The sequence below is a fragment of the Camelus dromedarius genome, chromosome 16 (genome assembly GCF_036321535.1).
Source record: "Camelus dromedarius isolate mCamDro1 chromosome 16, mCamDro1.pat, whole genome shotgun sequence".
Classification (NCBI taxonomy): domain Eukaryota; kingdom Metazoa; phylum Chordata; class Mammalia; order Artiodactyla; family Camelidae; genus Camelus; species Camelus dromedarius.
This window is the reverse complement of record NC_087451.1, coordinates 55685327-55700800: the sequence shown is the minus strand read 5'-3', so window position 1 is coordinate 55700800 and position 15474 is coordinate 55685327. Positions and strand designations below refer to the sequence as shown.

The window sequence follows — 15474 nt, the reverse complement described above, 5'->3', positions numbered from 1 at the left end:
GCGCAGGGCGCGTGGGCAGGGCCGGGGCGGGGCGAGGCCAGAGGGCCGGGCCCTGGGCTGGTGCGCGGGAGGCGAGCGCCCCGCCCCCTCGCTCGCACGCGGCTGCCGTCGTGCTGGTGCTTCGTGTCTCCCGTCTGTGGCCATTTCCCCGCGCGCTCTTCGGTTTAGTTTTCTGAGAGTTCTGTGAGAGAAGAAAGGAGTAAAAGAACCCAAGGCTTCGCGTCTCGCTCACTTTCTTAGTCTAGGGGCTGAAGAGATCGGCGAGAGGAATACCGTCCTCCCAATAGGATAGGGCAGGTAGGGGATGCAATTCCATTAGGACCTCAGGAGGGAGAAGCTTGTGAGAATTTCCACTTCACCGGAAACAGAGAGCCCCTGGTGGGAATTTCCTATGCCTTTCTTCTCATGAACTCTGAAACTGTGCACAATCTTTTTCAAATCCTTACACCCAGTTTTTACCGATCTGTATTCTTCTACCCACAAAGCAAAGAGCCCGAAGAACCACTAGGGTGCCAACAAGGCGTCTCCAGGCCTTCCCACTCTAGAGGAACATTTCATCTTCATTTTCAACTTCAGTTATCAGACGACGTTGAGAGACCCCACATGCAAATTTATCTAGGGATGTGAAGTAAACCTGTTTTTAAGAAACGGACCCTATTGAATGGCAAGATCCCCAAATCTGCTTTTCCGGTGGGTGGGATGGTAAGTCAGGATCAGTGAGCTCCCAAAGAGACCATGCCAGTGTCTTTCATGGTTCCTTCTTGGCTACTAGTTTAGTGGCCTGGAAAGCCCTGTGTGTTGTCTGTTTCTTAGCAGCGGGACACCCTCAGTGGTGGTTTTGAGTAGGCTGGTGGGTAAAGAGCCCAAGGTTCAGACAGGGTGCAGAATGATTATTTGGGGGTGAGATCAAGAGTTTTCAGTTTTCTTTCCTTTGAGCCGAGTCAGTACTTGGACTATTTCAGATAGTCCGGGAGCAACCTTTGTCAGTGATTTCGTTTTTAGTCACTGTTAATTTTACCTACCTAGCATAAGCCATGAAATGTGATTCTTTGAGTCAGATCCACCCATGTCAGTTACCGTGTCTAGATTCATGATTTAGTCTTAACTGTCTCCTTCTTAAAGTGAGAATAATGGAGACAAATTTAGGCATTATCTTTGAATCCCTGGGAATTTATCATTCCAACTTTAGTCAAAGTACATTATTTTAAAAGTATCTTATTAGGGAAGGTATAGCTCAAGTTGTAGAGTGCATGCTTAGCATGCATGAGGTCCTGGATTCAATCCTCAGTACCTCCTCTAAAAATAAATAAACTTAGTCACCCCCCCCAAATAAAATAAATAATACAATAATAAATAAGTAAAACATTTTTTAGAAGTGTCTTATTAGCTTCCCAGTTATAAGTCATTGATCCTTGTAAATCCTGTGTGATCAACTTTGAATCCTTTGAGAAGAAACTTTACCAAGTGAGTAGTAGTAGTTTGTTCAAAGTATCCATCCACTCTTTCAAAATACTAACATCTTAACATTAAGTTATGGTACATTTCTTACAATTAATGAACAAATGTTGATACCTTACTACTAAATAAAGTCCATGCTTTATTCAGATTTCCTTAGTTTTTACCTAATGTGCTTTTTCTGCTCCAAGATCCCAGTCAGGATCCCCCATTACATTTAGTCATCATGTCTCCTTTTGGTTGTGACAGTTTCTCAGATATTTCTTGGTTTTGATGACACTGACCTGACCTTAACGGGTCAGATACTATGCAAAATGCCTCTCTATTGGAATTTCTCTTCATTTTTTTCATTGTTAGACTGGGGTTATGGGTTTGTGGGAGAAGACTACAGAAGTAAAGTGCCATTCTAACCACATCATATCAAAGGTACATACTTTCAACATGCCTTATATCACTGTTGATGTTACCTTGATCACCTGGCTCAGGTAGTGTTTGTCTGGTTTCTCTGATATAAAGTTACTCTTGCCACCCCCTTTTTCATACTGTACTCTTTGGAAGGAAGTCACTATGTGAACCCCACACTTACAGAATGGGGATTTATGCTCCACCTCCTTGAGGGTGGAGTAGCTGCATAAATTATTTTACCTATTTATTTTGTAATCTATCCCCTTAAGTATAACTCTCTTGAGTCTGAAATACTCAATTCTGAGCTAATTATTTACAGAGTAGTAACACATTCCACTGTCAAGTATAAAGAATGTTGTAATGGAAGACAAACATTTCTACAACTCTTCAGTAACCAAGTAACTATTCATCCTTATACCATCCCTGTGAAATTTTACAGTTCCTCTTCTGCTACTTTTGATGTGCTATTTTTGCCTTTAGAAACTAACAAACAACAAATTTCCCCTTTCAATACTAAAATTAAACCTAGTGTTTAGAGTATTTCTCTGAAATTGATATTATCCTGTAGGACTCCAACCCATACAAGCTACAGAGTTGCTATCACTGTGCCATGATCTCAAAACAAAGCTAATACAAGTTATTAACTCATTAAAAAACTGTGTTTGTGTATATATATGTATGTATGTGTGTGTGTGTGTGTGTGTGTATATAAAATCCCCTATGCCAAGGCATAAAATAGACTGAATGTTTAAAATAAACTAAAATTCATAAAATTACAACAGTCATACTTTAACTGGTAAGTGTGGGTTTATACTGATATAGTCTACTGATGTATAAACCTACCTTAAGTCTCAAATATATTTGTATATACTAACAATGTAAGTTTCTTACAAGGGTGAAAGTGGTCTCTTTGCAAATCATTCACATTTATCCAATTCAGCACGCTGGGTAACTTATAAGGACTCACCTGAACAATGTCCCTTAGTGTGAAGAAAAGTTCTGCTTTTGAAACATTATGTGGTCATGTCCCCTTTCCTCTCTCTATAGTCAAATGTGTACTTGACCTCTATAAATTGGGAAGGATGTTGGGACAAGATGTTAACTAGTACGTCTTTGTGCACAAACATCTTTGGGTTAATTTTACTATCTTATTGTGTCCCCCTTTGCTTTAGCACATGTGTAACATTATACGTGTATTTTTGTAAGCTATCTCAGATCCTATTTGGAAGAAGGCAGGATAGTAGAAAATAAACACGCATAAATAACAGTGTGTAGCGTTTTGTGAGTGGTGGCAAATGAACCAAGCAGTTCCCAGAAGGGAAAACAAAAGTGAGAGGACTGCTTCCAAAAATGAAAAAGTTGAGCCGATAAAAGTGCCAAAATGCTTTTGAACCATCAGAACATTCTGAAAACTTGGACCAAGAACTTTTATTATGTGAAATGAAAAACTGAGGAAGAAAAACATAATACAGCGACTGAAGTGCGTTCTCAGTGATTGTATTCATGGCTGTCATCCCCAAATTTAGACCCCAAATTCCAGATTTTGTTCAATTTAAGGCAAACATCTTTGAACTTAAACTTGCAAGAAAGCAATCCAGATCCCACCTCCCGGCATGTGATATCACTACCCCATCCATTATCCTTTAAAGAAAAACTTTTAGACAGTTTACTGTCGCGCCGTTTCCATCCTATCGAGGTTTTCGGCTTTGACATTCAAACGGGGGCTGGAAGTGCGGTACCTCGGGCGCTCGGCAGCGAGCGTCCTTTAAAGCCGCCGCCAGCCAGCGCCGCTGTAACCCAGCGCACTCGCCGGTCGCCGGCTCCTGCCCCTTTCAATCTGCGCCGACTCGCGGCCGGATCCCGGGGACTCCCCGCGCTGGGAATCTCCCGCCAGCTGCGCGCTGCGTCCCGGCGACGGCAGGAGCACGTGGAGCGGCTGGGTAGTCAGAGCGGCAGCTCCAGCCCAGCCTAGCCCAGCCCAGCCCGGCGGCGAGATGGAAGGTGAGCCTCCAGCCCGCTTCTTTTCTAAGGGGTCTTTGAAATGTTCATCCGGTGCACGCAACAGAGAGAGTTCCTTCTGAATCTCGGTTTTACTTCTATTTATTTCTTTTGTCAAAAGTAAATATGAGGCATTTCAGAGGGCAAAGTGTGTCGGTTCTTGTACATCTCTCATTTGCTCCCCACCCCCCACCCAACTTTGGAAAGTGATAACTTCTCCTCAGTTTTATTTCTTAGGGGTTGTCAAGGGTCAAGTCTAAGTCTGCAGAGGAAGAGTACTTATGGGGTGTCCCTGAAATGGCAGCAAATCTGAGTTGGAATAAGTAATCCTTTTGGATGGTTTTTTTCGTCCGCGGCCTCGGTGTCCCTTGGAATTAGGCTAGTTTGAGTGATTTGTTTAGAATGAAAGGTGACTGTTTTTTTCTTCTAAGGGTAAATGCTGTTATATGGGAAGCTAAATTGTAAGGCGTTGGCACTTGTGGTTCCCTTGGGACGCGATCTTCTAATGATAACTTATTTACTCAAAGCAAAAATCAGGCTCACGCTGAATTTCATTTAAATTAATTTTGAAAGTCGTAAAACTATCCTCGCTTTTCAAAAAGTTTTCAGTGTGTACTTTCTTGGGATAACTAAAATTTCATACTACTATTGTAAACTTTTCTATAGTCTTTTCAACAAGTGTTTCTAAAACCTTGAAAATGGCAGATGCATCTCAGGTTGGGGGAGGTGGTGACAGAAAATCAGAATTTGTGAGAAATGTATTCATTCTATTAATAAATGAAATCCTGACACCTAATTAAAATGTTACCTTGATAAATATTATGAATATACTGGATATTTTCTTCGTCATACTAGAAGGCTCTCTTATTGCCAATGAACCTTGACTTTTGGCGGCTTTAGGTCTAGAGTATATGAAGTTACTAAATTTGATTGAATACTTTGGGACACAAGATAAATTTTATTTCATAACATAGTTGAGTGCAGGACTGTGGTCCTAAGTCCTTACTTTGTACTTGGGTGTATTTACAATTTTTAAAATTGATTTGGCCCTCATAAACATTTTTTTCTCTAAGTAAAATGCCAAGTGATGATAAGTCAATGAACAGTATGTAGTTAGTATGGATGTAGAAAATTTAAAATGACCATTATTGAATAATGCTTCAAGTATTTTCTTTTATGAAAAACTCTTTAGGCTTTCAATTAGAAAAAATTGTCAGGGTTTAAAAATAACTCTAAAAAATTTGCACTTTGAGTATTTGAAAAGTAGTTTATAATGTGTAATTTTTAACAAGTGATGGTTTCATTGGCCAAAAACAGGGGAAAAAATTAGGTTGCTGTACAGTATGAAAAAAATAATTTTAAAAACTCTAATTCTTTGATTGTTACATAATGAGTGTAATAATTGCTGAGATGAATTGCTGAATTTGTTTTTGTTAATCAGTACCCCCATGCTATTTTTCCTAGTCTTAACTGTTTCACTTCTCAAGAATAACATATAGAATAGTATAAGACAGTGGAGATTGGAATATTTCTCTGTAAATGTTAATACTTCTGAATTCAATTATTAACTGAATAGCATAATTTAGGCTATTAAAACCCTAACAAAGACTTTTAGATATGTCTGAATAAAAAAGGAGTGAAAACTTATGTAGAATTTGATTTGGAATGTATAGACTATAAATAGAAAGAGAATATAGAATATGGATCAATGATAAGTTGTGAGTTTAGATGAGTAGATTATAGTCATAGATCCATAGAGATAGATGTTATATGGTATGCTTAATGCAAAAACTTCAAAACTTATATCAAAAAATAAAATTAACAAAAATGTTAATGATGTGGATTCAGCCATTCTAACGTCAGGTCCTTGAAGGCCAGAGTGTTTGATGTAGTAAAAGATCTGGTTCATTGTAGCCACCCGAGATTGACTAATCTGGCTCATATGTTTGATATTTAAAACAAAGTACTTTTATATTACTTGATATTTTGGTCTCAATCTAGAATTTGACCTATAGTGTATATCTTTCATTTCTTGGCAATATAAGAAAGTAGAGTACTTCAAGGAGTATTTTATGCCTAATTGGAAGATCAAATTAATATGCTACAGTAGTCAGTCATTTCTTTAACATATAAAATTGTCTTTAAAAAATTCATTCATTTTTTTCACTCATTACCATTTTTTGAGAGTTTCTATGTGTAAAAGTGTCAGATGAAATAAAATATTGAAACAGAAAGTTTGTTATATAAAAATGAATCATAGGATAAATCAAAGCTATTATTTTAAAAATTTCTCACAATTTGTGATCCTAAATATTTTCTATCCAGAGATCCTTTTATTACTAAATTTTGTTATTTGTGCTGTAATAACACCCCTTCTGCCTGGTATGGTTCAGGAATGAAGTGGTTCACAAATATGAATTTCACAGGTATTGGCGTATTTCTCAATATAAAACTTTTAATATAAACAATAACAGATATAGATCTTTCTGAGTGTAATTATCACGTAGCCCCTGCTTTATAAACAAGGTACACAAGAGATAACTTTATCTCGGTGACCCAGGTGACTATTCTGACCATCAGGTAATGTGTTGTCCTATAGTATATTCTCATAGGGGTTTTGAACTGTGCAGAGCTGAACGTCCCTACACAAAATATTCCCAGGTTATTGTGTAATTTTTGTCTCCTTCTTGATGTCAGTTTCTGCTTCTCACCGCATGCTTTTGTGGTAGCCGTTTCTCATTTCTACATCCGTTTCTATGTGCTGGATGGTTGAGATTAATAGAGACATAGCCTCCAGGTGGTGGAGTTTACTAGCCCTCCATTATGAACATGTTAAAGTTGAAATGGTAAAATTCAAAGGAACAAAAGCCACAGAAAGGCCATGGGGTCTTGGTAGAATATTATTTCAGAAAATTCCTGTTTGTGCGTCCTATAATCTAATATGGTATTTCATACTTCCGTGTCTCCGCTAAAAATTTTCACCCCATTTTTACCTAGTTATGCCTAATCATCTTTCAAGACTCTTCTCAGGCACTATGACAAAGGACCTCTTTCTCATGACTTTCCCTGGTGCCTTCCGGTGGTCCTCCTACCCAGTCCCTTGCCTGCCTCCAGCTAGGCTAAGTGTCTTTCCTTACTGTTCATACTTCTGCCAACTGTATTCAAATTATTTATTGATATAAGTGTTTATTCCCTCACGGCCTTTAAGCTTCTGAGGACAGACTCCATGTCTTATTTTTGCATGCTCAGTGCTAAAAACAGTGCCTAGTTCATAAAAGACCCTCAGAGTTTGCTGCATTCAATTTTTAAAATGGTGCTGAAAGGTAATACTCATTATCTTTATTATGATGCCTTTTATTTAATTAATTTTGTGTGAGTAAGGGATTGGTGCTAGCAATTTTTCATTAGAACTCAGAAAAATTTTAAAGTACTTACAAGGTATAACAGAAAAAGAAAACAAAAATGTTGTTGGTTTTTTGGCTCGAATATCACTTAATGTCAAATCATATCATTTAACTTTATATCACCAGATTTCAGGATCACAAAATACAAATTGAATATGAGCAAAAATTTGCTTTCTCAATCAGTAAGAACTATAGATGGTGTCATAAAATTAGCATACATTTTCCAGTGATACTTTTTAAATACATTGTTATAAACTTGTCATTAATGTATAAATGCATATATTTACACTTACTTGGGACTAAAAGATTATTGGTAGATCTTTTATCAGACACCCAATATTAATTGGCTCCTAACTCAAGCTGTAGTTCTAGACCATGTGTGAGAAGAACTGAGTGAGTAACACAGAAACCTGCCTGTAGTAAGTGCTCAATAAATACTTTTTTGTGTGTGCTAAAGAGTCATTAATTATTGTGAAAAGAGACTCTAAACATCACAAGGACAGAGAGTACACTCTACTATCAACTCTTCTAAAAATACAATTCTCCCATTAACTAGTACATTCTTAATAATTAGAAGTCGTAAGAATGACCCTGAGGCTTTTTGAATCACTTTTTCCAAAAGATGAAATAATGAAACTGTAATTATATTTCTATTATATGTAGATTATTTGGAAAGTGATCTATATATAACTCTATTAATTATCATTACTATATAATCTATCAGAATACTTTAATCCCCAGTGATTCTCAGTGAGATAACTTTTCAGCCTTAATTGAAATCTGCTTTCTGCATCCATAATTAAAGTTCTTAGAGTCCAAAGCGGTATAGAGTAAATCAAAATAATTTGGATGTTACCATATTATATTGGATATGTGTCCCATCTAGGAGAGATGAAAAACTAGATGTTTAATAATGGATAGGAAACAGAATAAAATGCTTTTATGAAACAGTACTTTTTTACTCAATGTCAAAAATTCAAAATCACCTTACCTCCTGACTTTTTATATCAATGGAATTGGCAATGCATCACAAATTTTATTTATTAATGAGTGTTCTTAGAGATAAAATTTTTAGCACATCAAGTTATTTGTGGGTTTATAAATGGAACTTTTTTAAAATTAGAGAAATGGAAAACATTTCAATAGCATCACTGATGAAACAATGCAAAACTATTTTTTATTAAAAAATTTTTTTAATTGAGGTATAGTCAGTTTACAATGTTATGTCAATTTCTAGTTATTATTTTTAGTTTTAACTCTTAATTATCTAAATATTATTTAACTAGGTTTCTTGCTTATTTTGATCATTAATACACCTGTAGCCCCATCTAGACTGTCAGGTTCCAAAGTATTGTGATCTTTTTATCACCAATGATAACTAGTACCCAGCCTGGTCTCTATCACATAATAGGACTGCAGTCATATTTATTGAATAAATTAATGAATGAGTTGCCTGTATGTTTGGTCATTTGACTATTTATGTGCTCAGCTTTTATGGTTAAGAGAGTAAGGAAAACAGTGTCATGGAAACTAGTTAATTTTGCTGGTTGGTTTGTCAGAGGTGCTGTTAAGGTTTGGTAGAAGACTTTGGAATGTTGGTTAAATCCAATAGGATGAATACTGTTACCTTTTTCTAATCCAATATTGGCTCTACTCTGGACAAAATAATATAGTGAAATCTGACTTTTGAATTTAAATTTTTTGCTACCTTCTTTGTTTCGGTGAAGCACTACAGTTCCCACAATAAACTATTTCTTCACAACAAATGTTTTGATTCTTAAAGTTGAGAATAAAATATTTTACTTAGAGTTCTCTATCACAGCATGATCAGTTTATTTGCAAATTGTCATCTATTTGAGAGACTTTAAAGATATCACAATATTTGGCACATCAGAACAATTTCCTATAATAGTAGTCATGTAGGCTCTTTGGATATGAAAACAAGATCATGCTCACTAACCTATAAATATTTTTATAGATGTGGAGTTACATCAGAGCTGATGTAAAATATAATAGCTCCAGTCTGAAAAACTAATTTTTGTTATATTTAACAACTAATCAATTTTGCTATCATCTGCCTTTATCTCTGCAGTTAAATAATCACTTGCTAATACTCATTAATTAATAATACTGATTCTATGCTTGTGTACCATATAGACAGTACCACAAATGTATGTCAGAGTCTTGATTTAAATTTCATTTGACTTTTATGCATATTATTTACCAAATTTTAGTGCATTGAGGATTGTCCATACATAAATTTATTTTCTGACCTCAAAATAAAACTTCTTAACCAACTCTTTGAAAATATCAAAAATTTATAAATGTGAAATGAGTAAAGTTGTGGTTCTGCACTGATATTTTTTTCTTGTGCATATTTGCTTATGTAAAATTATTTAAATGAGAATACCACTAACTCTCCTATTCCCTGTATTTAATTAAGTGCCTATAAAGGCTTAGGCTAAGGTGCTTGAGACATGCTTTTGTCACTGTGTAGTAATCAGCTCCTTAATGACAAGAACATGTCGTGTGGTACATCATGATTATATATAATATATTATATATTATACATTTAAAGAATACTGAGTGCAAGGCTGGAGTATCTCTTGCCTGATTTTATGTTCAGAATTAAAGAATATGGGCAACTATTAGATATTTTAAAACAAAGATTATTTAACACGCTCTTTCAAGTTTCAGGGAACAGTTTAACTAAAAACTATTCTAAAATAATAAGGCAAAACCCTTGGAAGTGGTAATAGTTTTTATATGTGTGCATCTTCATTGGTTTTCATATTGGCAAATAAGACAAAATATATGGAATAATTTACAAGTTGAAGCTGACATAAAGTTGCAACTTTCATCCATAACTAGATTTTTAGTTTTTGTTTATTAAAACAACCTTATTATTATCATTGTTTGGGTTTTTTTTAGTAGTTAGTATCTATTTGAACTTATTATAATTGTATATTACGAAGATATCACTTTATCTTTTTTTGTATGGTAATCAGTGTAAGATTTCATTTGAAAAAAATTAAGTGCTTCTTTAAGAAAAAGTTTAAAAGCTACTGGTATAGAAACAGATGCTTTCCTACTAAGTAGTCTTTGGATGCCAGTATTGCTTAAGATTCAGCAAGTTCTAAGGAAACTATGACTGTCAGAAATTAAACCCCTGGTCCCTTTGGTTATACAACTTCCTTTGTAGGACAGAGCTTCCTAACTTCATTTTGCTACTCTGGATATTTTGCTCTACCATTCAGACTCTGAGACATAGACAGCCCATTGGCTTACAGGAAATATTTGTCTAAAGCAGTCGTATGCCAGTGGATTCAAGGGAGTCAGGGGAGAGAACTTACTCAGAACTGGCATAAACCAGGAGTTCTCGAACTCTCTTGGTTTGCGAATCATTTCAGCAGGACAAAAGAGTTTATGGTCCATCCTAACCAACACACTTCTGCTTGCCATCATGAAAACTAAATTCTCCAGAGTTAATAGGAATATTTTTGTGAGTAGATGCAAAAATTAGGATGAGACACCATTGTAACATTTTTCATGCATTCTGAAAATAAAACTGTGAACTTCTTTGATAAACAATAATTTAGTATAAAATGGATCCTTGGCATTGATGAATGTAACTTGCTAGTTTGACTCTTTGTGAGTGATCCTGAAGGAATACAATAATGCACAGTAATTTGTAAATGTTACAGCTTTTGTAACGTTTTAGATAGGATAATGTATATAAAAGTCCTAGCTCAGATTTGAATCAGTAGGACTGGGAGACCAGAATACACAAACAAGTATATAGCTTTGAAGTTAACCAAGCCAACAGCATCCATGCACATCTTAGTAAGAGAAATTTGGAAATTCTCAAAGGACTCCATAGTTATTTGTTGCAAACATCAATGACCTAAAGTGGTCCTATTTACCCCAGACCTGATTATAGGTAGTCAAATTTGGGGATGGAGGTACATATATAATAGCACAAGTAATGATTAAACAATCTGATGTTAAGAATTAATATAGTGCTTATATATCTTATAGCTGCTATTTCTATACAGTGATACTTGATAATTGTATGATGGCCCCTAGAAGTGTTCTAGTCAGCCTCACAGTTGAGCAAGAATTGGGATGAGACATAAAAACAAGACAAAATTGTTTTTTTGTAATCATCAGAATACCCTTTTGTACCAAAATCTTATGTAGGACAGATGTTCCAGGCGGGAGAGGGGAGAGGGCAAGAGACCACTGCCTAGGCCTGCCTAGCTGTTGACCCTTTCCTTCCTCTGCCACAGATCAGCCCCTGTGGCAGCCTTTCGGAACTCTGGAGTGCCACAGGACACATTTTGAAAACTACTGATTCAGACCGTTCCATGTTTTTTCTACTGGTAACCCTGTATCTAGACTTTCCTCTTCGAATCCATTTTGAGGATTGCTGCCAGAGTGTTCTTCTGAAAGTATCAAGTTATCCCCCTACTCAAAAACCATTTTAAGTATTTCTTAGTTGGGCATTTAAAATAATCCACAATGTGGCTTCACTATACCTTGCCAGTGGTATCATGTCTTCTAATGTGGTTATTTCACACTGCTTAGTGTTCCTTGAGCGTACATTGCTTTTCCTTAACTCTCATGTTTCTAATTCTCTTCAAACTCAGGTCCAAGAGTGAACTCATTGTCTCTCCAACCCAAACCAACTTCTCAACACTATTAATATCACCACAGTTGTGCCATTATTGTCCATCCCAAATGCCATGTCTTTGAGGAAGCTGTCCCTCGTCCTAGGTTGGAATCATTCCCTTTTCTGAAACTTGATAACATTTTATGTCTATCTAATGATTTATAGAACCTAACTCCATTTTATGTATAAACATGAAGTATTTTTTGCATTGTTTTAATACAATCTAAATTATCTAAGAAAGCAACTGCTACATAAATTAGGAGATGATTCTTTGTTTAGTTCAGAGCCGAGATACTTTTACCATTATTGATGCAGCGTATATCCTGCATTTTTTATCTCTTGCTTTCGTGGTGATTCTACAAACACATCTATCTTTTTATTATATCTTCTAGAATAATTGCTACTTTGACTCTTTGTGAGTGATCCTGTACATTTACATATTGAAATACTAATCATTTTATTATCAATTTATTTCACCTTTATGTTACAGTTAGGGCTTTATTTTTTAAAAAGCTTATATGTGTGGATAGGTTATACTTAATTTATGATGGTAAAAGAAGTATTTATTATAAAGTGTTTTTTCTAAAAGGAGGGGCATTTGGTCTTGGTAAGGTTGAGAACCACTCTAAGTTTACAGAACTACAAGAGACCAGCTGTAGTCTGAATAAGATAAGGTGTACGAGAATCACCTAGCATCCTGCTAGACACAAAGTTAGGGCCCAGCAGATGTTCGGTTTAGTTCATAAATCATTTACAAGGATCCTTTAGACCTTTGCTAAGTATGGTCTATGGACCAGCAGTATTGGCAACATCCGGGATGTGTTATAAATGCAAACTTTCAGGCCAGACTTGCTGAATCAGAATCTGCATTTTAACAAGGTTCCTAGGGAATTCTTGTGTGCACTAAATTCTGATAAACATTGCCTACAGTTTTAGAAGTATTGGTAAAATTCATTATCACTCTCATAACACATGTTGGATTAGTGGTGGATTATCTTTATATATGTATTTAAAATATATTTTTTATTGCTTAAATGCTGGTTTTAAAACATAGCTGAGCAGTGAAAGTTTTACAACATTTAATTTTGACTTACTTTGTAACAACATTTATAACACAGTATAATTCAAAAGTCAGAAATATTCATTCATTCTTCATTAAAAAAATATTGAATGTCTGTTCTGTCCCATGTATGCAAAATATTGGCAATAAGATGGTGAACAAGACAACAGTGCTTTTGCCCTCACGGAATTTACAGTCAGATGAGGAAGGTATGTTCCCAAACAAATAAATATTCTTTAAAAAAATTAAAATTATGCTAAGTGTTATGAAGGAAATAAAATGTGCTAAAATGGAGAATAATGGTTGGGGACAGGGTTGGTGAATCTCTCCTCTAAATAAAAGGTCTGGCAAGTTTGGTGGTCCTCAGTACATAGATGATACTTAGCACCATGGGAATGACTGGGGTCACCTAAAGAGACAATGTATTGTGAGAAGGGAGCTCAGGATTGAGCCTTGAGAAGCATCTCATTTAAGTGGTCAGGTAGAGGAGGAGGAGCCAGCAAAAGAGAAGCAGCTGTGGCAAGACTGGAGAAAAACCAACAGAGTGTGGTGTAACAGAATTCAAGAGAGGAGAATGTTTTATGAAGGAGTGGGTGGTCAGCTATGTTGAATGTTGCTGGAAAGTCAAGTAAGGTGAGGACAAAAAGTGTGGGTTGATTTTTGGCAACATAAAACTTGCCAGTGACCTTAACAAAAGTGGTTTTTGTGCAGTGGTGGGGATGGAAACCAAATTGAAATGGTTAAAGCAGAAACAGGAATAGAGGAAGTCAAAACATTTATACAGACCATTTTCCCTAGAAGTTTAGCTAGGAGGTGAAAGGGAGAAATAAGTGCTGGAGAGAAATGTGGATCAAAAGATTTTGTTTGTTTGTTTGTTTTTGTTTTCCAAAGATGAATGACACAAACTATCTGTAGCCTAAATTTATTGGGGAAAAAAAAATCAAAGATCAAAATAGAAACAGATCTTGAAATCTCAATTCTCAGGAAAATTTGATCAGCTATTTTTGTTACTCAGAAGTTACTTTTTAATTTTTATTTTAAGATATCACCAAAAATATATTCATATTTAGTTGGCACATAACATGTAAATAAATTTCCTCGCCATGAGAATTTTTATATGGTGCCCATTCAATGGATGGTTGGTATAGATGTAATCCATAAAGACTCTATAGAAGAATCCTGAGTAACCCTTGAAATTCAAACTTTTTTCAAAAGTGGGAAGATCCTTCTAAAATTCCATTTCTAAGGTTTGGCATTTTATTTTATTATTTTTTAATGGAGGTACTGGGGTTAGAACCCAGGACCTAGTGCATGCTAAGTATGCACTCTATCCCTGCACTATACCTACCTCCCCCAGGTTTGGCATTTTAGATATTTGAAAATGTTTGTGTTCAATAGATTTTTTTAAAATTAAGGAATAACTTATATAATGAAGTATATATTTCTCATGTATATAGGTTGGTTGATTTTTACCTATATATACACCTTCCAGGTTAAGATATGAAATATTTGTATTCCACCAGAAGATTCCCTTGTGCCCATTTATAATACCTCCCTTCACCCCAAGTAAAATGCTATTCAGACTTCTGCCATCATAGATCAGTTTTCCTCTTCTTGAATTCCATATAAATCATACTGTATGTACTTTATGGTGTCTGGCTTCTTTTGCTTAATATACTTTTGAGATCCATCCATATTGTTCCATTTATTAGTAGTTCATTCTCTTTTATTGTTGAGCAGTATGAGCATACCACATTTGTACTGTTGATGAACATTTGATTGTTTCCAGTATTTATCTATATGTTGAACATTCTTTTTTTCTTTCTTTCTTTTTTTTTTTTTTTGAGGGAAAAGGTAATTAGGTTTATTTATTTATTTACTTACTCAATAGAGGTACTGGGGATTGAACCCAGGACCACGTGCATGCTAAGCATGCACTCTACCAATTGAGCTATACCCTCCCCCTTATATGATGAACATTCTTATACATGTCTTTTGGTGAACAAATACATTCATTTCTTGGATATATACCTAGGACTAGCATTTCTGGGTCATAGGGTGGGTGTATATTTAGCTTCGATACATACTGCCAAACAGTTTCCAAAATGGTTGGACCAGTTTACCCTTCCATAGTGTCTGAGAGCTCCAGTTGTTCCACATTTTGTCAACACTTGCTATTGTCAGTCTTTTTAATTTTAGCCATTCTGGTGGGGGTGTAGTGGCCTTTCATTGTGGTTTTAATTTGCATTTTCCTGATGAGTAATGATGTTGAGTACATTTTCGTATGTTCATTGGCTGTTTAGATATCCTCTTTCCTGAAGTGCTGTAAGTCTTCTGTACATTTTTTTTAAGTTGTGTTGTTTGCACTTTTCTTATTGATTTCGTAGGCACTTAAAGTTTTGGAAACATGTACTTTGTCAAATGTGTATTGCAAATATTTTCTCCAAGTCTGTAACATGCTTATTTATTTTCTTAATCTA

General features: G+C 35.5%; 1 protein-coding gene across 3 annotated transcripts in view; it reads left to right on the top strand.

Moving 5' to 3' along the window:
- The first annotated feature begins 3628 nt into the window (after positions 1–3628).
- Positions 3629–15474, top strand: part of IKZF3 (IKAROS family zinc finger 3) — a 79439-nt gene continuing 67593 nt past the window's right edge. The window contains exon 1 of one of the 3 annotated variants that reach the window (XM_010991813.3): positions 3629–3861. In XM_010991813.3, the coding sequence (XP_010990115.1) occupies positions 3855–3861 (7 nt within the window). In that variant the 5' untranslated portion in view covers positions 3629–3854. The remainder of the gene's footprint in view (positions 3862–15474) is intronic. The other 2 variants (XM_064496042.1, XM_031468193.2) reach the window with 2 other exon arrangements.